At 34.7% G+C, this 23,603-nt stretch overlaps 1 protein-coding gene across 1 annotated transcript in view; it reads left to right on the forward strand.

The window, feature by feature from the left end:
• LOC109049820 (zinc finger protein GLI1-like) overlaps window positions 1-23,603 on the forward strand; it is a 45,514-nt gene that overhangs the window by 16,269 nt on the left and 5,642 nt on the right. The window contains 10 exon segments of the mRNA XM_042759213.1: window positions 12,786-13,010; window positions 17,050-17,155; window positions 17,279-17,377; window positions 18,416-18,614; window positions 18,699-18,889; window positions 20,550-20,623; window positions 20,746-20,889; window positions 21,929-22,078; window positions 22,162-22,341; window positions 23,316-23,552. Coding sequence (XP_042615147.1) covers window positions 12,819-13,010; window positions 17,050-17,155; window positions 17,279-17,377; window positions 18,416-18,614; window positions 18,699-18,889; window positions 20,550-20,623; window positions 20,746-20,889; window positions 21,929-22,078; window positions 22,162-22,341; window positions 23,316-23,552 — 1,572 coding nt within the window. The 5' untranslated portion in view covers window positions 12,786-12,818.

Consider the following 23,603-nt stretch of genomic DNA (forward strand, 5'->3'; position numbering starts at 1 on the left):
TAATTAAATAATTAACTAATTTGTGGTGAATTTACAGTACCAAAGCCAGAATAAATTATTAAAATAATTTAATAATTAAAACATTATTTATTCAAAATAGTTATTAATAATGCATTTGTTCCATTCAGTTTGTCAATTTGCCCTTTTCAAAATAAATTCTGGTCCAAAATATTTAATATATTTTCTTGCTAATATTTTTTTTCTCTGCAAATTTTCCCAGTTTGAAAACCCATGCTTTGAAACTGCTTTCTGAATCGACTCAAATTGTTTTATAGTAATAACCGTGGTTATATAACCATCTGATTTGTGTTTTTTTCACTTGCTGATGGCTGATATTTTGGAAATATATGTTAAGTATTACATATCAAATTCCATAAATAATGTTTGTGATAGAAATGACAGCAAAAGAGGCGTACACAAAATAATTGAAAATAAAAGAACACTTTTTTATGCAAATATTTTTGCATTATATTTACTCAGATTTCACTAGAAATAATTTTAAAAACACTTATTGGCTGAAGCTGTAAATCCCAAAATGTGTCATCTGAAATATAATGATGGTAAATTAACTCAAAATAGTTGAAACTAAATTATTTTTTACATAATATTTGCACAAAATCCACCCTAAAATACAGAAAATAAATTATTGTTGTAATAGTTGATTTGGATCGGTCGTAATGAGATTTGAACGCTTGTGTTATTTGGGTATGATGCAATGCAATAATCTAAATATGACAAAATATTGGCCAATTAATTATTAATTTAGTTTGTAGAGTTTTTCAGTTGTTGATGCTGATACATAGCTAATGATGACGAGAGCAAGGAAATGCATTGATCTCAAATGTGAGTCTTATTGATTAGTCATCATTAGTGATTAGTTGCTGTAATGTTTACGGTGATTTAACCTGTGCAGCGTTTGTGATATCAGCGCGTGGTGATATCGGGACATTGGCACTGGAGCGTGTGTGTGCTTGAGAGAGCGACTGTGCGAGTGTACATGAGCATATTTGCACAGCGTTATCCTGCTTGTGCGAGGCCAACAGAAGTGAGGCGATTGTCAACAGTGGAAGTCCATAAAAACGTGCTGCAGACAAAGTGTGAGCAAACACTGTGATTTACTCAGGATTTCCCAACAAACACTTCAGGAGAGGATCCGGAGTGAATGAGAAGAGCCCTTCAGACGGTGAGCCGCTCTCCTCAGCACTGACGTTTACATCAAATATATTTATAGAAATATAATACAGTTTATACGCTGCTGGGGTCCAAATGTGGCTTTTGTGACTGATTCCAGAACAGCGTTGTCATGGGAGTTAGTTATTCATCATTTATGATTTAAAAGCTGAATTTCAACCTTTGAAAGATTGTTTACATTTTTATTTTGACTTTTTTTGTGTTAATTTTTAATGACAGACTGATATATACTGGCCTAGGATGATATTTTGCTCTCTGCTTGGTCTGTGAACTTTAAATTTTATATTTATATATTTTTTGTAAATATTGTGTAAAATTACTATCACAAATATATGCACGACTCATTTGCAAAAAGCAATGCATGCATGTAATGTATCACTCGAATGCAACATTGCTTTGGCTATTTATTTATATTTATTTTATTATATATTATATATAAAACAACATTGTGTATACCTTGTTTACCAATTAATTTATTGTTTCATAAATTAATTTTAAATTTAATTTGTAATCAGTATCAAAGCCAAATAAAAATCTGAAAAATAAATATTAATAGTGTACTTCTTCAATGCATTTTTTTTTTTGCGTAGTCCTTTTCATAATAAATTCTGGTCCAAAGCAACCTTTTATTTTTCTCTAAAATTTTCTGTCTAATATTATGTGAAATTACTCTCCACAAATATGTGCATTTCTCCTTTGCAAAAAGCAGTCATCAGTTCATGAACTGAAAAAATGCATCGCTCGAATGTTATATTGCTTTGGATAAAAGCGCATGCCAAATGCATAAATGCAAATGATAGAATTTGATGTGAAACATGCTACTTCAGTAATTCTAGATCAAAGAACATGAATGAGGGGTGACAAAGAGAGGGACGTTTCTAACAGGTTTGTTATCACTGATTGAGACTGTGTGTGATGTGAGAGAAACATCACAATAGAGCAGAAATCTAAAGCCCTGCAGCAAACAGAGGCAGATTATGGGAGCTTCTCCTCTTTCTTCTGCACTCGGCCGTCGTTAAGCGTATCTTAAACAGCTTAAACCTTTAAACTGGTGTTGAAACTCTGAAAAACTGTCAGACTGCTGACCAGTCCAAGTTATTGACTAATACTGACCAATCCCATTTTTCAAGAACATTAATTTGAATCAAATGTAACAAGATCGATTCAGTAATCATGTGACCAAATCAATTTGATTCAAATTTAGTTTAATCAATTCAACCTGAATTCGTGTATGATTGAATCAGTTTCAGTCAAATTAAATATGATTAAAATAAATGTATGACTGATTCAATCTGAATCAAAATCAAATTACTGAATCAGTTCTAATAAAGTTTAGTATGATCGATTTAGCCGGAATCAAACTGATATGACTGAAGCCGATCTAATATGATATGTTTAATATAGATGATATTGTTTGGAGTGTGTGATTTATAGGAATGTGTGATTTAGGATGATCTTTTTTGGTATGATTTTTTTAGCTTGGTTATTTTGAATTAAATTTAATATGATCTGCTCAAGCTGACACAAATTGATAAGACTGAATCAACTTGAGTCAAATTTAATATGATCCATTTCAGATGAATCAAATTGATGTGACTAAATAAGTTCAAATCAAATTTAGTATGATCAATACATCCTGAATTAAATTTAATTTTAATTTGAACTGATTTGACTAAATCAGTTTAAATAAAATTTAATATGATCCAAGTTGAACATTGAAATGACTAAATAAGTTCAAATCAAATTTAGTATGATCAATACATCCTGAATTAATCTGATATGACTGAATTAATTTTAATCATGTTTAGTATGACCAATTCAACCTGAATCAAATTGATTTGACTGAATCAGTTTAAACCTAATTTAATATGATTTAAACCTAAATCAGATAGATATGACTCAATCAACTTCGGTCAGATTAATTATGACCAATTTAGCCTGAATCAAATTGATATGAATGAATCAGTTTGAGTCAAATTTAGTATGATCCATATAACTTGAAACAAATTTATATGACGGAGTGAGGTTGATTCAAACGTAGTATTCTCAATCCAGCCTGAATCAAATTGATTTGAATGAATCAATTTGAATCAAATTTTGTATGTTCCATATATTTTGAACCAAATGTATTTGACTGAATCAGTTTGATTCAGATTTAGTTTGTTCAGTTTAACCTGAATCAAATTGATGTGACTGAATCAAATTTGTTTAGATTTGGTTTTTTTAGTCATAACTTGATCAATTTGTTTTTGAATGAATCAGTTTGATTCAGATTTAGTTTGTTCAGTCTAACCTGAATCAAATTTATTTCACTGAATCAATTTGAATCAAATTTTGTATGTTCCATATAACTTGAACCAAATGTATTTGACTGAATCAGTTTTAATTTTTTGTTTTTGACTGAATCAGTTTCAGATTTTGAATCATTTTTTGAATCAACTGAATCGAATGTAATATTTACACTTTTTCTGAACACACTGATTCACCAACCTCGCCTGATGGAGGGTGTGTGTGTCAGGACAGTGTCAGAGGTACAGTGTGAAGGTGAGACGGACGGGAGGCGGATGACTAGAATTCATCCCACGCTGCAACAAAAGGAGGAATGAAAAAGAAAGAATGCAGAAGGAGGAGAAAGTGAAAGGATTGTACAGCTCCTCCCTAAATCACGGCCTTTGACTCACGGCACAATCGCAGGAGAGAGGAGGGGCGAGCGCAACCCGCAACACACACACACACACAGAGAGAGAGAGAGAGAGGTGTTTATTATTCCGCAGGCTCTCCTCTCCGAGCAGCTCGGCCAGTTTGAACAGGAGGTCAACAATTGATTCAATTACAAGACAAACTTCCCAAGAGCCCTACAGCCGGCGACTCGAGAGCTCTCGCTCGCTCGCCTTTCTCTCCCGCTCTTATCTGTAAATGCTGGCGCTCCTCAGGTAGGAGAGAGTTTAACCTCCTCCAGCTCTCCAGCCTCGTCCCGCTCCGTCTCTTTGTGCGCTAATGAATGAGGAAATAGCTGATGACCCGCTCGGATCAGGTTTTTGTGGGCCGACCCTCTTTAAATCCTGACAGTGGCGCGGCGCTCGAGAGGGACGTGGGAACGCTAGCGACGAGATCAGTGCTGCAAACGTTCATCAGACACGTGCAGAAGATTTTACAACTAGTTTAAGTCTTCCGATGGGTTGCTAGGATATTGCTATGTGGTTGCTAAGGTGTTCTGAGTGGTTGCAATAAATCTGGAGTGAGTGAGTTTTGGAGTGATTTTGTAACACTTTACTTAAAGCCTTTACATATAATGCAGTGTTTTAATGCATTAATTATCCCTTGCAACACACATTATAATACACCATACTATGTTATGATTAATTGTTTGTAAAGTTATTTATTATTTTTTTTATTAATTATTTATTATTTAGAAAGTATAATGCATTAAACCCGCATGACAAACAAACCTTTATATAATGCATTTGTTGCATTTGTGCAATTTTGAATTGAATTGTATTTAGTTTTTTTTATTGATGTTATTATTGTATTTTTTTTTTTTTTTTTTTTTTTTAGTGAAGAATAATAATTGTTTCATACTCTATGAACTTCAATAAAGATGGATTGCTCATGTATTTACTGTAATGGGAATTTGTGGAATCTGTAGGTGCACTTTTAGATGCATTTAACTTAAACTATTCTCCTTCATCTGCCTCAGGTGCAAGTATGTGATTATATGACATGTTAAGCTTTGAGATGAGTGGATTGTTTTCTGTATAATCAGATATAAATCAGAGAGAGATGTACTAGTGTTCAAAACAGCTGTACATGAGGATGATGAAGATCTGCTGATGTTTCATTCTGCTAATGATTAAACACTGAGCACTAGAGAATCTGCTCTCTCTCTGCATACAGTATATATATATACATGCACGTGTACAGTCTGTGTGTGTGTGTGTGTGTGTGTGTGTGTGTGTGAGTTAGTCGTTGAATGGAGCTGGAGGGCGTCTCAATGCCACACACAGTCAGACTCTCACACACACACACACATTTTTTCCATCTCTCGTTCAGCTCTGCGCCTCCTTTTTTTTCTTCTGTAGATCGCTGGAAGTTTTCTTTTCTCCGGATTCTCTCTCTTTTTCTGTCTGTCTGAGAATGTTCTGACTCACAGCTTCACCAGCCTGGAGAAAAAAGAACATTATTAACGGACATTCACATTCATAAATATGGTTACAAATATTTGCTAGTTTATTATGATTTATTTACTATATAGGTTTTATTCATGTTTTAAATTAGCTTTTACTTTTTGTATTTTCAGTTTTCATTTTAATCTTGTGCTTTTGTTTTTTTTTATTTTTATTTTATTCTAAATAAATCATATTTATTTCTATTAATATGTATTTATTTATTAATACATTATTACTAAATTAATAAAATAATAATAAAATAATTATTAACAAAAATTATAAATAGTTTACATTTATTTAATATTTTATTTAATAATACTTATTTCTAAAGAATTTATTTTTATTTTAATTTTATATATATATATATATATATAATATATATATATATATATATATATATATATATATAATTTTAGTTTAGTTAGGTTTTATTTCAGTTAGTGATTTTAGTAATTCAAATTAAACTTATATCAGTAGTTGCCAAGGCAACATTTGCTTTAAATTATTTATATTTATGTTTATATTTTATTTCAGCTTAATTTCAATTAATGTTTCTTATTAGTTTGAATTACAACACTTTATATATTTATTATGTTATTATATATATATATATATATATAAAATAACATAATAAATATATAAAGTGTTGTAATTAAAATTTTAATTTTATTTATAAATAATTTATAAATAATTTATAAATAATTTTATTTATAAATAATATTATATTAATATTTATTGTGTTTATTTATTTCTTTATCAATAGTATTTATAAATGAATAGTTTAATATTATTTATAAGTAATATTTATTGTTTAAAAGAATTTTTGAATTATCTCTCTCCTCAAAAAGTGCATAACTGTGGACTGTTGTTGTGAGCACTTCTAAACTTGTGATGGGTGTTTGTTTAACTCGGGTCGAGGCTCTTCTGAAGTCTTTCTGTGCTCTTTATGTAGATGTGAGGCTGTTATCTGCTATTGGGTGTTGAGAGCTGTTTGGCAGCGTGTGTGTGTGTGTGTGTAATATGATCAGTGAATCACTGAGGACCAGGCCACACACACGCAGGAATACGTAGGGCTCAGCCGGAGAACAGCTAGCACTCATTTAGTTCTCATCTCTCTCTGTCTCTGTGTCTCAGTGAGTTGATGTGCTCATTTGTTAGTGTTTAGTTATGTAAATGGCCCTCGATGACGGAGCTGTTGTGTGAGTGGCTCGGTTTAGAGCTCCCGGGATCTGTATAGCGAGAAAACAAAAGCTTTTTCACCGGCTGAAAGAAGGAGCTGAAGTGTGGCGAACAAATGAATGCTCTCGTTGATGAGAGATCGCTCAGTCCATCGTAGTTTACATGTTCCTATGCAAATATTTCAGAAAATTAGTCATCGGACTCTGTGTGGATAGTTTCTGTGCAAAGAACTGTGATTATGATGATTTCTTGTGGTTTAATCACGTCAGGTTTTGTAAGAACAGGCCTGAATGCTGGTACTGTCATTTTAGAATCTGCAATAGCACACTGACAGTAGTGAAATATTATTAATGTAGTGTCCGAAATCTGTCAAATGCAGCTGCATTTCAGCTACAAATATTTTATGAAGATGTAAAAAAAATGTAAATGCATTAAAATGGGTCATATTTTTATTTTAATCCCTTTTAAAAAATATATATTTTTTTTGTTTAAAATAACTGATGTCCAATCATAATGTTAATTATGCTTTGTATTGGTTTTTTGCATTAAAAATAGTCAGAATTAAATGTTTATATTTTCATTTTATCTACTTATCTTCTCTCTTATGTTGTTTATGTCAAGTGTTTGGTCAGTATTACTTATATGCTGGACTATTTAATTGATGTAAACATGGTAAAGTGTGTGTGTGTGTGTGTGTGTGTGTGTGTGTGTGTGTGAAAAGGAGGACCAACTGGAATTATATGCAAATATTATGATGAAACCGCCATTGTTGAAGTGATAGAACTGTAAAGTTTACAAAAACCAAACAGAGTCTGTTTGTGAATTGTGACCCTGGAGCACAAAAACAGTCATAAGGGTCAATTTTTCAAAACTGTCATTTATACATCATCTGAAAGCTGAATAAATAATCTCTCCATTGATGTATGGTTTGTTAGGAGGACAATATTTTGTCTGAGATACAAAACGCCCTATTTGAAAATCTGGAATCTGAGGGAGCAAAAAAAATCTAAATATTGAGAAAATCATCTTTAAAGTTGTTCAAATGAAGTTCTTAGCAATGCATATTACTAATCAACAATTAGGTTTTGATATTTACTGTAGGAAATTTACTAAATATCTTCATGGAACATGATCTTTACTTAATATCCTAATGATTTTTGGCATAAAAGAAAAATCTATAATTTTGACCCATACAATGTATTGTTGTCTATTGCTACAAATATACCCCAGAGACTTAAGACTGCTTTTGTGCTGCAGGGTCACAAATGATTCAGTCTAAACGATTTTCAGAAATGTAATGGATTAATATCTCAAAGATCTCAGATTCCTCATGATTTGAGTCATTTTGTTTGTTACGGTGAGAGAGACTGTGATGTTCAGGCTGGGGTCCAATCACACATTCACACTGTAACACTGAACAGACACGCACACGTTCTTACAGATGATTTACACATGCGTACAAACACTCAGTATGACTTTATCGCAGTGCAATGAATGAGTTCTGACCCAGCAGGACCACACAGTGAGCCCGTCCGCACGCGCATTCATCCGTCTGTGTGGCACAGATACTGCAGGATCTTCTTCAGGCACGCCACTTTCCTTCATCAGCTTTTAATCATTTAATCAACTGCTGTTGTCTCATTCGTTGTTATCAAACTGGGCAAACTTCTGCTTAAAACATGTTGGAAAAAAGTTTTTGTGCTTCTTCCTTTATAATAAATTACACTTGTGAAATTGTAACACTTTGTGTATTTACATTTTTGTCATTTTTTGTAATAATCAGTATAGTGGGTCTCGGAGGATAATTTTCGACATTAAAACAGTGCCCATCGTAAATATGGAGGTTTTCAAATAACATTTAGGGCTGCTGGATAACAGCTCATGTGTTTGTGTAGAGGATGTCAGTATGTGATGATCTGCTGTGGTCTTGACTGTCTGAAGCTCTCCTGTGGTATTTCTTCAGTCTTCAGTGATGTTCTGCTGGATCGCTGTTGTTCCTGTTCATGTCTGTTTCCAGTAACTGCTGTGATTGTTGTGTTGTAGAGGCTGCGTGTTTGTTTACGGTAAGAGTTCACAGCAGTTTAAAAACTAGAATGACATTTCCTGAAGATGAAAGTGATGCTTGCATGTGAAAAACTCGTTGGCATGATGCTGAAGTGTTGTGAGTGGTTGCCAGGGTGTTGCTACACAGCTGTGTGTGGTTGCCAAGCTGTTTCTATGCATCTGTGAATGGCTGACTTGCCAGGGTGTTGCTATGCAACTGTGAGTGGTTGCCAGGGTGTTGCTATGTAGCTGTGAATGGTTGATTTGCCAGGGTGTTGCTATGTAGCCGAGAGTGGTTGCCAGGGTGTTGCTATGCAGCTGTGAGTGGTTGCCATGGTGTTGCTACACAGCTGTGTGTGGTTGCCAAGCTGTTTCTATGCATCTGTGAATGGCTGACTTGCCAGGGTGTTGCTATGCAACTGTGAGTGGTAGCCAGGGTGTTGCTATGCAACTGTGAGTGGTTGCCAGGGTGTTGCTATGTAGCTGTGAGTGGTTGCCAGGGTGTTGCTATATAGCTGTGAATGGATGCCAGGGTGTTGCTATGTAGCTGTGAATGGTTGACTTGCCAGGGTGTTGCTATGTAGCTGTGAGTGGTTGCCAGGGTGTTGCTATGTAGCTGTGAGTGGTTGCCAGGGTGTTGCTTTGTAGCTGTGGGTGGTTGACTTGCCAATGTGTTGCTATGCAACTGTGAGTGGTTGCCAAGGTGTTGCTATATAGCTGTGAGTGGTTTCCAGGCTTGCTGGGGCGTTGCTGTGCAACTGTGGGTGGTTGCCAGGGTGTTGCTATGCAGGATTTCACACTTCAAAAATTATTTTTTTTTTCAATATTTCTGTCTTGTTTTCCAGTAAAACTATTGAAACACTTTTAAATCAAGATGCATTTACTGGAGCTGCAAGGTGACTGAAGATATATAAAGTTTTGCTTTATGAAAAAAGTTGATATTATTAAAACAATATTATTATAAAGATATATTATTTCATATAAACAAGACTTAATATCATTTGCATCACCAGTAATCACATCTTGAACTTGAATTTGAAGAATGTTTCGATATCTGTACTGGAAAACAAAGCAAAAATATCAATTAAGGGTTGTTTCTGCAGCTCAGGTGTTCTGGGTGGTTGCCAGGCTGTTGCGTGGGTGTTATGGGTGGACTGGTACTAGTCATAACTTAACCAGCACTGGAAATCTCAGACACACACATCAGTAGGCTACACATGGTCATTATGGGTACTTTGTCTATTTTACACATAATTCTTGCAGTCACAGGAACTCTGCTGTTATTACAAGGCTTTACGGGATGCTATTCTGGGCCGGTTTGGACATAGAGGAAGAGTGTGTGTGTGTGTGTGTGTGTGTGTGTGTGTGTGTTCAGCAGCTGGATAGCAGCTGTGAGTCTGTTGGTGAAGTTGCTGTACTTCTTCACCCAGAAGAAAAGACGAGCTGATTTTAAGTACAGTCATGTATAAATGAAGAAATGAGAGCAGATGAAGGTGTGAGGTTTGGTGAAACCACAGGTATGGACGACACAGGAGAGAGAGAGAGAGAGAGAGAGAGAGAGGTTGGAAAAAGAAGACGCCCTTTTCACTGAAGTTTCCTTTAAACAGTTGACGGTTGCCATGACGACAGCCGAGCGATTTAATTCCAAAAGAATCTTTCTTGCAACATTTGTTGCAACAATCTGGCAACATTCATGCACCTAACAATGCTTTTGTGCATTCATCACAACGCCAAATATTTGCTTTTGTGTCTCTCCCGGGTCAAATAACTCATATTTATTGCCACAATATTTATTACCAATACAGATTTTCTGCAGCTCACGGGTCAAAGTTATAAAACTATAACGAATGACTTATTTGATGCTGTATAGCAGGTTTATAACAATACAGATATTATTTCAAATATATAGCTTCATATATATATATATAGGAATATATATAGTTTATATAATATATATGATATACTGAATTGTGATTCTGTAGAAGCAGGTACTACAGAATACACTTTACTATATATATATATATATATATCTATATATAATACTATATATATATATAGTATATTATATACGATTATTTCAAAGCAGCTTCACAAAAATAGGATTATGTTTTATTAAATTATGTTGTTATTGATTTTGATGAGAAATTTTGAGAATTAAAATTAGAAATATTTCAGTTTATTTTAAGTTACAAAAACTTATTTTTTGATGGTTTTCATTTTAGTTTCAGTTCTAGTTATATAATAACCCTGGTGTGAACAAACTCAAAAGCTGCAGAAGTCAGGCTGTTGCGCCATTATTTGCACTTTAATGAGCTAGTGCTGGAGTTAACTAGTTGTAGGGTTAGTAAACGGGTTGTTGTGGTGTTTAGTCCTTTGCTCTGAGGGAATAACTGAGTGAAGAATTCATTGAGGGGCGTTCGAGTCGGGTTATGAAAACAAAGCCAGAGCTGGAAAACAAAGTTCACCATTGAAGAAAAACAACGATATTGAGAGAGACGGAGGGGAAAAATGGAGGTGGAATCTGGCTGTGGTTGGTCCGATCCCAAACCCGGCCCATTTCTCTCGTTTTGGGGCCACATCAGGAACGGCTGGCTACATTAGAGCTGCCATTATCCTCTCCAAGTCATAACAGCCAGAACACCCACCTCGACAGAGAGGAGGAGGATCCGCAGGGAGAGAGAGGGGGATGGGAGGAGAGAGAGAGAGAGAGAGAGAGAGAGAGAGGAAAGCTGTTGCAGATGAGGGCGTACCAGACTCTTAACAACTTTAACACCCTTTTACAGTCTGTCTGCTGAAAGAAGTCCAACAGTTTTACACTCAGCATCACCGAAAAGATGCACCACCAAAATCAGGGATCAGTCCGAGTTTAATGTTTCTGAAAGAAGTCTTTTCTGCTCTTTATTTGATTAAAAATACAGTAAAAATTGTGAAATATTATTGTAATTTAAAGTAGCTGTTTTCAATGTGAATATCTGTTAAACTGTAATTTATTTCTGTGATCAAAGCTGAATTTTTAGTCTTCAGTGTCACATGATTATCATTCTAATATGCTGATTTGCTGCTCGAGAAACATTTCTGATTATCATCAGTGTTGAGAACAGTTGTGCTGCACAATATTTTTGTGGAAACTGTGATGCATTTTATTTTTCAGGATTCACAGACGAATAGAAAGTTCGAAAGAACAGCATTTATTTAAAGTTAAAATCTTTCGCAACATGATAAATGTCTTACTTTTGAGCAATTTAATGCATCCTTGATGAATAAAAGTATTAATTTCTTAATCAGTTTTGCCCTAAATAGCAACAAGTGATGAGTGAGTTTTGTGAACTGTTTGGTTTTTATTTCAGTGTTGTTGTTCTGCGTAGCCCCGCCCCCAGTGAAATCTCATTGGTCTAAAATCCTGCGTCACGTCACTCTTCCCGCGTTCAGTGTGAACAGAAACCTGCTTGTTGCTGGAAACATGCGGCGTCAGGTTTAGTCAGGACAGCTTGGGTTTCCCAACCAGGTGTTTGTACACATTTGTAGAACATATGCATCTAAAATAGCTGCACTGTAGCTCAAACAGAAGAGCACGGCGCTAGCGACACCAAGGTCATGGGTTCGATTCCCAGAGAATGCATGAACTACTGAAAAAAAAAAAAAGTAACTTTGGATAAATGCCAAATCTGCCTAACATAAATGTAAGTAAAATTAAAAATAATTATTAGAAATAATATTTTACCTGTTTGTCAGGTTATTTTTTTAGCTGACTGATGGTCACAGTGACATTTTTGTCCTTGTCATGCATGTGATTCCCCTGTGAGTTCTGACAGGTGTGTGTCCATATGTGCTGTGTGTGTGTGTGTGTGTGTGTGTAGACCTCCCTCATGGTATTTATTGGGTCGGGCAGCTGCGGCTTCATACAGGATCTCTATTTAGCGCCTGAAACTCATTAGCACACGTTACCAGATATACACCTACACACACACACACACACACACACACACACATGCTTGCATGACAGTCTGTGTATTGCATATCCTTGTAGGTGTCTAGAAAAATGTCTTTTACTTAAACTACTATGTTGGTACTCATACCATGTTGTTTTAATACACTCCTATTGACTTTAAAGAAAGGTGCATGATGAAAACACTCAGTGTGCATGAGCTGTGCTGTGTGTGTTGAATCAAGTCTAACGCTGTCGTGTGTGTGTGTGTGTTCCTGCAGAGGTCTGTGGCTGTAGCGGGTGTGTTCGTCTCAATGCCAGTGGATATGCAGGTGCATCAGGGGCTGTACCACTACAACAACACCGCCATCCAGCCGAGCCGAGGGTACGATCACTCACATTACCCACAATCCCTCACTAAAACACATCTGATTCATATCAGCCGTCCTCCACGTGAACACACAGGTAGAGCAAAAAACGACCAACAAACAAACAAAACCTGTTCAGTGTGAAGCTCGTGTGTTTATAGTTTAATAAAAAAAAGTAATGCTTTTTCTGGAATTCTGCACAGGGTTTCCAAAACTAGGGTTTGACAATTAATTCAATCAAAAATATAAACTTTGCATAAAATATAATTACATTTATTTAAATAAATATAATAATATTTATATATTTTAGAAAAAAATAATATGTTAATTATTGAATATAATATTAAAACATACTATATTCTTTGTTTTTTAATGTGGCCAACATCAGAGAACATGTGAATGTGCTCCATATATTAATCTCAGGTGTACTTTAAGTAACATAAAAAGGATTCAGTTAACAAAAAAGTATGTGAATCCATAAACATATAGAATAATGTCACTGTCTCAGTTAGTGAACCATATGTTGTTTTGGCTAACTAAAAAAGTGCATATGCATAAAAGTTTAAAATATATATTTTAAAAATTTTATAATTTTTTTAAGGAACTACAACACAATTGCTTTATTTTAATTCATATTTTTTAATTATTTAGAATTATTTATTTGTGGAATTTTTCAAGGTAATTGTCAAGTTAAAGTATTTGGCTCATTCTCTCTGATTATGATTATTTTATAACTTTATTAGAAACTGCAAACGCAATCATAAGAATAATAGTTTGAACTTTGCAGTTTTTTAAACAAACAACTATATTAGAATTATTTTAGCTGGTAGTTTTCTCAGTCTTATGGTCATGGTCAGGTTCATTTTGGCTCTTTCAGTGTAATGATGGTTATTAATGATGAGGTCAGATGCAGTCTCTCGCTCCTCCTCCTCCTCCTCCTCCTCCTGCTGCTGAATGCCACCCATGTTGAGCCGGCGTCAGACACTCTCTCTCTCTCTCTCTGAGTTTCTCTGTGTCTCTCGGCCGCTTTCTCTCTCACAGCTGCTTATTACTGGTCAGAGAGCAGAAACTCTCCGCATGACTGACCAAACCAGACTCAGGTTTCCTCAGAGAGAGGACTGCATTTTAGTAGAACAACTTTATTTAGTCGTGTCAAACAAAAAACACTTTGATCTTAATGGAATAGTTCTTATAAAAATGTCAAGCCAGGTTTACTAAAGTTAGAGTATACTAAAGGAGAAACTTTGTAAACGACCCCAAAACTCTTTCCAGCAGAAACATACATTCACTTGAGAAACAAAACTGTTTTCAGAGTATTTTGGCCTGGGTTTTCACTTGGTTAAACCAATTAAAACAAATGAAACCGATATCATTTTAAAGATAAATGATCTAAAAACAATAATAAATAATCTAATAAGACTAAATATTAATATTTATGTCTTATAGCAGTTTTGCTTGTCTGATCAACACACACACACTCTCTCTCTCTCTCTCTCTCTCTCACACACACACACACACACACTCTCTCACACACGCACCTCTGCTCTCTCACACACGCACTCTGCACAACACACACACACACAACACACACATCACACACACTCTCTCTCACACCTGCACTCTCTCTGACACACGCACACACACACACACACACACAAACACCACACTCTCTACTCTCTCACACACACACACACACACACACACACGCTCTCTCACACATAGCCATCTCTCACACACACACACTCTCACACTCCACACACCACACAAACAACGCACCTCTCTCACACCCTTCTCCTCTCACACACACATCACAACACACCCTCTCTCTCTCACACACACACACACACACTCACTCACACACACACACACCCGCCATCACACACGCGCATCTCTCTCTTTTACACACACCACACTCGTTCGCATCACACACACACACACACACGCTCTCTCACTCTAGAACACAGCCGCACAGCTCACACTCACACACACCACACACACTCTGCCCACACACAAAAAACACACACATCTATCACTTTACGTTGCTCCACTCTGACACAAGACGCTCCGACACACACTCTTCGCGCTCTCACGGACACCACACTACACACACACTCACACACACACAAACACACACATCACACTCACACACACCACACAGCACACAGGCACACGCCTCTCTTTTACACACACACTCTCTCTCACACACACACACTCCTCTACTCACACACACACACACACACACACTCACTCTCTTTTACACAACACACTCGTTTCAGCTCTCACACACACAACGCTATCTCTCTCTCACGTTCACACCACACACTCTCGGGGCCACACACACACGAACACACGCACTCGCTCTCATCTCTTTACCACCACACACACTCGTTCTCGCTCACACACACGACCACACTCACACACCCACAACGCCCACAACTCTCACACACACAACCACACACGCCACTCTCTCTCTCTCACTCACACACACACTCTTCGTTCCCGCCACACACACCTCTCTCTCTCACACACACACACACATCCACCATCTCTCACACACACACCACACCCACTACTACTCCGGGGACCCAACATCGCGCGCCACACACACACTCTCTCTAACACCACTACTCTCTCTCGACCTCACACACACACACATCCGCACACACACACACATCACACTCTCACACACACACACACACACAAGCTCGCGCTCTCAGTTTACACACACACGACGCTCTCTCACGCCCACACACACTCTCGCTCTCACACACACACCAACACATCTCACTCACACACACACACACCGCTTACTCACTCTCTCACACAGACACACACACACACGCGCTCTCTCACACACACACTCACACACACACCGTCACACACTCGCACACCACACACACACATCTCTCTCACACACACACACACGACAAAACACTCACGCACACACGCGCTCACACCACACACATCACACGCTCAGCACACGTCTCTCCACACACACGCTCTCTCCCTCTCTCACCACACACACACCACTCTTCTCCACACACACACTCGCACTCTCGGGGAGACACACTCTCTCTTTTACACACACCACTCTCTCTCTCCTCACGCACCACACACTTCTCTCTCTCTCTGCACAACATACACACTCTCACCACACACACTCACACACACACACACACACACCACACACACACAGCACACACACACACACTCTCTCGTCTCAGCACACACGGGCTCTCACACACACACATTCTCGAACATCTATTTATGGAATCTATTTAAAGGGAATCTATCACACACACACACAGAGAGAGAGAGAGACAGATGGGAAAACATGGATGAATGAGGGAAGGTAGAGAAAGAGGAAAGTGGAGGAATGTTGGGGAATCCCGCTGACTGTGTTTCTAGTCTTTTTCTGGTGGTAGTTTGAAGAAAAGCTGAAGGAAGTAGCGCCTCTTAGTGGAAGTGCTGATGAATCACAATAATCTGTAGGGTGTTGGTTTGAAGAAAATCTGAAGTAATATATGTATATATATATATCGAATATATATATATTATATACAGGTATTAGCCCTATTTCTGTATTTATTTGTATATGTTTATTTTTTTTTAAAAAAGTGCACATATAATTTATTTTTTATATTTTAGATGTACTTTATGTTGAAGAATATTGAGGAATGTACTTATAATGATATAGTATGCATATAATATATAGAAATATAATATAATATTATATATGCTTATAATTTTTCTTCTGCTCTCTATTTACAGTATACAGTATAGAGAGTAAAAGAATGTAAATTAGATATATATGTTTTAATATAAAATATACATGTATATATTATTAACATGTATATAAGTATAATAATTAATAATTGCATTATTAAATAACTTAGAAAAATAATAATTAAATAATGAATAATAATTAAAGTATATATATATATATTCTACATTTTCTACTTCTCTCTGTATGTGCTCTCAATGCATGTATTTAATTGCATAAATATATTTTATTTTGTGTACATAACAATTCATTGAAATATGTGTGTATATATAATTTTTTAAAAAGAATGATTTTATCAATAACTAATAGTATGAGTGTTTTTTTTTTGTGAATAGTGTCTGTGTGTTGTATGGTCTTATTGCGGGGTGTCTGTCGGAAGGGAGATAGTTGTAAAACCCCTCCATGACCCCAGGAGCCTGTATGGACCCCTACATGCGGCCGCCACACGCCCCGCCGCCGCACGGCATGATGGGACACCGCGGGATGCCTCCGCCAGAGGGTGAACGTTCGTCATAATTCATCAGACGCAGATGAGGAGTCTCACATTAACTGAGCTGCACCGCCGGTTTGAGGGAAGGAAGTGTGTGTGTTAAAGACACTAACAGTGTTGATGTTGTTTTAGGTGTCGGTGGCGCCCCCTACTGTAACCAGAGCATGATGACATCTCATCACAACCTCGCTCATAACCAGCCGGGATCTGAACACATGGGATCAGGAGACGGTGAGACCACGTCACAATCAACCCTTCAGCGTGACCTGTTTAGCATTTCTAAAACATGACAACTTTACACTAGGAGAAAAACATTTGATTTATTTTAGTTTAGTATACAAATATAGAGAAATATACATATAAATGTACATGTTAATTCATATCCATTCATACTACATGAACTCCCAAACAGAGATTCCCTGAGATTTTAAGTTAATATTTGAATATATAAATATATAGTAATATTTGAATCATTTAACAAAACATTCACATTTGCATATAGTAATGCAGGTAAACAAATAAAATATTTAATATTAATTAGTAAGTGTTTTATTTTTTTATTTTATTTTTGAATCATTTAACAATACTTTTGTTTTGTATTTTTTATTTTATTTTATTTTATTTTATTTTATTTTATTTTATTTTATTTTATTTTATTTTATTATTTTATTTTATTTTATTTTATTTTAGGAAACCCTGCATTAACTAAAGTTAATTTATCCAAATCGAAATGTTAAAAATGTAAATATTTTATTCTGGTGGTTTCACTTTTTATATTTATTTATTTAAATGAATTAATGATTAGCCTTTAATCAACTCTTAACCCCAAGTTCATTTGTTTTTATTTTTAAAATTATTTATTTATTAATAATTTTTAATTAATTACCAGCTTGTCATCAACACATGAACCCCAGTTTATGAAACCTTGCTTTAACTAAGGTTTACTGAAATTAAATGTTAAAAACATAAGTGTTTAATTTTGGTTGTGTAATTGAACATTTTCATGATTTAATTAATTATTAATTTTTCCATCAACTCACAAACCCTGTTTGGAAAAACCCTTAATATTTAGGGTTTTATAAGTATTCTATTGCTCATTTTTAGTCCGTGTTCATTCACAATACATTAATTTGAAATGCAATAAAAATTGCTCAGAGTGAGTTCGTGGTATCTAATGCATGCTAAGCTTATTCTAAAGTGTTTTAAAACATGCATGAGATGCTGGATGTGTTCTTCAGTACCTTTATCTGGTCTCTCCGTGTGTCTGGGCGTCTTGTTTCTCGACGCCTCGCTCCATGCTGAAGCTGAGTAAGAAGCGCGCTCTGTCCATCTCTCCGCTGTCTGACGCCAGCGTGGACCTGCAGACGGTCATCCGCACCTCGCCCAACTCTCTGGTGGCGTTTGTGAACTCTCGCTGCGGGCCGAACGCTGCCAGCTCATACGGGCATCTGTCTGTGGGCACCATGAGGTGAAGATCTGATGTAAAAGCCAAACAGTTCCTCACAAACACAGCCGTTTCTGATCCATTAAAGAGGGTTGTTTCTGATTTCAGTCCGTCGTTGGGTTTCTCCGGCTCCATGAACTACCCGTCCAGACCACAGAGCAACATGTACGGCTCTCCGCTCTCTCATCCCGTCCCATCATGCCACGGGGGGCCACACAACCCCAGACTTCACGCTCCGCACAAACACACACACGTGAGTCCCGTCGCTCTCTCACACAGCACACAGTGTCACTGGATTTAACACCAGCTCTCGTGTTACTGATATACTATTAGCTCTTATTAATATTTACAATGTGATGTTTTTATACTTTCAGTTTTTATTTTAATTTGCTACATTTTTAGTCTTTTGTTATGCACTGTTTAACTTTTTATTTCAGTTTTAGTCTTTTTTTATTGTACTTCCAGTTAGTAATTTTAGTGCTAATTGGTAATTGTTTTTGTGCTTTTGTCATTTTTAGTTTTTATCTATTTTATTTCTAGTTAGTAATTTTAGTGCTTCAACTTAAACTTAACAAAAATATATTTCAGTTTTAGTTCAAATGTAGTTTTTTTAACAGTTAGTAATTTTAGTGCTTAATATACACTAAATTATCATTTTTACATTTTATGTGGTTTTGTCGGTTTATTTATTATTTGGGTCTGATTTATTTTATTTATTTATTTATTTTAGTTAAATTTTATTTATTTATTTAGGAGTTAGTAACTTGTAAGTAAAAAAAAAATAAAAAATCTGTAATTTTTATGTGCTTTTGCTTCTTATTTAATTAATTAATATTTCTATTTAGGTTTGATTTCTTTTATTTCAGTTTTAGTCTTTTTTTATTGTATTTCCAGTTAGTAATTTTAGTGCTAATTGTTAATTTTGTTATGTGCTTTTGTCATTTTTAGTTTTTATCTATTTTATTGCTAGTTAGTAATTTAGTGCTTCAACTTAAACTTAACAAAAATGTGTAACTTTATGTGCTTTTGTCATTTTTATTATTTTATTTTTTATGTATATATATATATATATATATTTCAGTTTTGTATCAAATTTGTTTCTTTTATAGTAATTCTTGTGCTTAACTTAAACTAAATGAACATTTTTTTAATTGTATGTGGGTTTGCCAGTTTATTTATTATTTGGGTTTGATTTTTTATTTCAGTTTTAGTTCGGTTTTATTTATTTATTTAGTGGCTAGTAAATTAAACCAAATGGAAATTGGTAATTTTGTCATGTGCTTTTGCTTCTTTTTTAATTAATTAATATTACTATTTAGGTTTAATTTCTTTTATTTCAGTTTTAGTTAAATTTGATATTTTTACAGCTAGTAATTTTAGTGCTTAATTTAAACTAAATGAATATTTGTAATTTTATGTGGTTTTGCCAGTTTATTTTTTTTTTTTTTTAATACTGCTATTTGGATTTTATTTTTTTATTTTTTCAAGTTTTTAGTTTTAGTTTTATTTTTTTTTTTTTTTATTTTTTCCTTAAACTAGTTTTTATTTTGGTTTTTTTGTTGTGTTTTTTTGTGTTTTTTTTTTTATTTATTTTATTTCTAGTTAGCAATTTAAGTGCTTCAACTTAAACTAAATGAAGTTAGCATGTGTAATTTTAATGATTGTTGTTCTTTCTTGTTTTGATTAATTTTACTATTACTATTGAGGGTTTGGATTTATTATTTCAGTTTTGGCAGGATATAAAAAACCAAAACCAAAAACATTTTCAGGGTAGGTAATTTGATTAGTGCTGCTGGCAGTTAGTAATTTTAGTGCTTCTTAATCTAAATGAAAATTAGAAATGAAATATTTTTTATTTTTATTTTTTTTTTATTTTTGATTTGAGTTGAGTTGTGTTTTTGTTTTTTTAGTTTTTTGTGATTCTGATCCTGCTGTGTTCTGAGGCAGCGTGATGGACAGGCATAACAAACATCAAGAGCCTGGAGGAGCGCTCGGAGGGAGACGTGGCCAGTCCGTCCTCGACTGGAACACAGGTACAGTTCAGAACGTTTGCTAAAGCTTGACTAATGGATCCACATCCTCAGAATCTTGTTGTTATTAATAGTAGTGATTGATTGGTTGATGGTTTGTTTGTGAGCTCCTGCGTGTTCTGCAGGATCCTCTTCTGGGTTTACTGGGAGGGCAGAGATGATCTGGATAAGGAGAGAAACCTGAACCAGAGGGCCAGTTTACGCAAAAGACCAACTGCCACTGGGAGAGCTGCAGCAAAGAGTTTGACACCCAGGAGCAACTCGTGCATGTAAGAGAGAGAAAGAGAGAGAGTCATTAACTCACCGGCATGACATTTCAAACATGCATGCCGTTATTTTGTTTCATTTCAGATCACAGACGGAGAACACTTGTCTTCATAAAAGGAATAGTTTCTAGTGACCAAGTCTTAAAAGCTCTAAAAAGAAAGAAACAGACTGAAACCCCCATAACAGTATGATAACATATGATTCTGTGCTATATGACGAGTTTTCTGTAATCATAAGATATTTGTTTTTGCATCAAGGTTCAAAAATGGTTCATTGCACCAGGCAGTTTTGTTTTTGTTAATAAAACTATTACAAAAAAAAATTCAGTAAATGAAATAATGCTGAAATAAAATAAATATTAAATATTAGATTAAAAAAATTAAACTTACAAAAATTAAATGAATAAGTTTATACACACACACACACATATATATATATGTAAACTAATACAGATGACAAAAGCGCATAATAAAATTACTAAAACTTAAACTAAAATTTTTTTGTTGAATGACTGTATATAATTAAAGTATAACATAAAATAAAATATTAAAATATAATATAAAACATAAAAAATATAATAATAAATATAAATAAATATAAAATATATAAAGCTAATAAAAACGATGAGCAAGTAACAAAATTAAAAAACTTAAAACTAAAATTTAATTGAAAACCGAGAATATAAAAATAAAAGCTAATTCAAAATATTAATAAATACTAGAAAATTTAAATAAAAATAAAGTTAAACAGAATTTAATATATATATATAATATATATATATATATATATATATAATATATATATATATTTAAAGGTAATAAAAAAGACTAAAGTACATAGCAAAATTACTAAAACCTAAACTAAAATTAAATTGAAAACTGAAAACATAAAATTAAAATCTAATTCCAAATATTAATAAATATGATAACAGTACATGAATAATACTAAAATAACATTGGCACCATGTTTTTTTTTTCCATCGAGCATCTCTAGTCTTGTGTCATACTTTTTAATCTGATTTTCCTCTGATTTTCTGTACAGCACATCAATAACGAGCACATCCACGGGGAGAAGAAGGAGTTTGTGTGTCACTGGCAGGACTGCTCTCGAGAGCAGCGGCCCTTTAAAGCCCAGTACATGCTAGTGGTGCACATGCGCAGACACACCGGAGAGAAACCTCACAAGTGCACTGTGAGTACTCTCTCTGACACTCTGTGTTTGAATGCTCTTGACAACACTGATGTTACATAAATGTTTCTGTTTGTGCGTCTCAGTTTGAAGGCTGTAATAAAGCATATTCGCGTCTGGAGAACCTGAAGACTCATCTGCGCTGCGCACACGGCCACACGCACACCGGCGAGAAACCCTATGTGTGTGAACACGAGGGCTGCAACAAGGCTTTCTCCAATGCGTCAGACCGCGCAAAGCACCAGAACCGAACACACTCCAACGAGGTAAACTCGAAAAGAAAACAAATATGCATATATATTACAAAAAAAAAATTATTTTGCGATTTTGAAAACATTGTCATGTTATCTGTTGGTTATGTGTTGCATTTCACTTTTTTGTTTTTGATGTTTGACTAAAATTAATATGACATGACAAAATGTGCAGGATATTTTTGTCAAAAGAAACTGAGTAAAAAAAGTTTAAAAAATTAATACTGATTGCAATTAATTTATTTTTTAAAAATGCATGTTATTTTGTGGACAAAAACTATGACTAAAACACCAAAAAATGCACAAACACTGATTACAATTTATTATTACATTAATTTATTATAAAATACAATTGCTTGTTTATTGTGAAATGTCAAAAACTGGCTAAAAAACAGTGCAATTTATTATTGCATTAATTTATTATAAAAACATTTGCAGGTTATTTTTGTCAAAGGACAAAAACTATGACTAAAACAAAATTAAACACTGATAGCAATTTATTATTGCATTAATTCATTATAATTATTGCACTAATTTACTATAAAAATGTGCATGTTATTCTTTTACTTTTTGTCTTTTATAATGTACTTGTTGTTCAATACAACCTTTGAGGTTCATTTATAAATCTTTTAATTAGTTGCACTGTTTTATTTTTTTATTATTACTATTTTTTTTTATTAATTTATTTTTTTTTTCTTTTTTTTTTATTTTTTATTTATTATTATTTTTTTTTTTTTATTAATAATAATGAAAAAAAGTTCTTATAAAAACAGCATTTCTGTTTTATTTCAATGCATAACACTTTTCATAATATACAGCAGCAAAACATGCCTCAATACATTTAATGCAGTCTAACCTGACATTCTTTATTAAATTAATTCACCACATGACCTGAAAAAAGCAATAAGCCTGTAGTTAACAATGCATAAATGTAGTTTTGTTCAGATTCAGATTTCATGCCAACCACGCTCTGTGTTTCTGGCCTTTAGAAACCATACGTTTGTAAGATCCCCGGCTGTACGAAGCGCTACACCGACCCGAGCTCTCTGAGGAAGCACGTGAAGACGGTGCACGGACCCGAGGCTCATATCACTAAAAAGCACCGCGGAGACACTGGACCACGTCCTCCAGGTCTGACCAATGCAGGTCAGAGCTCTGAACTTCTGATAGAAAAAGAGGAGAGAAGCAGAGAGGACTGCAAATTGCTCGCTCCAGAAACCACACTGGTAAGACAAGCTTCGCCCTCTTTCTCTCTTAACTATCTATTGTAACGCATA

Source organism: Cyprinus carpio, chromosome A6 (assembly GCF_018340385.1).
Source record: "Cyprinus carpio isolate SPL01 chromosome A6, ASM1834038v1, whole genome shotgun sequence".
Lineage (NCBI taxonomy): Eukaryota > Metazoa > Chordata > Actinopteri > Cypriniformes > Cyprinidae > Cyprinus > Cyprinus carpio.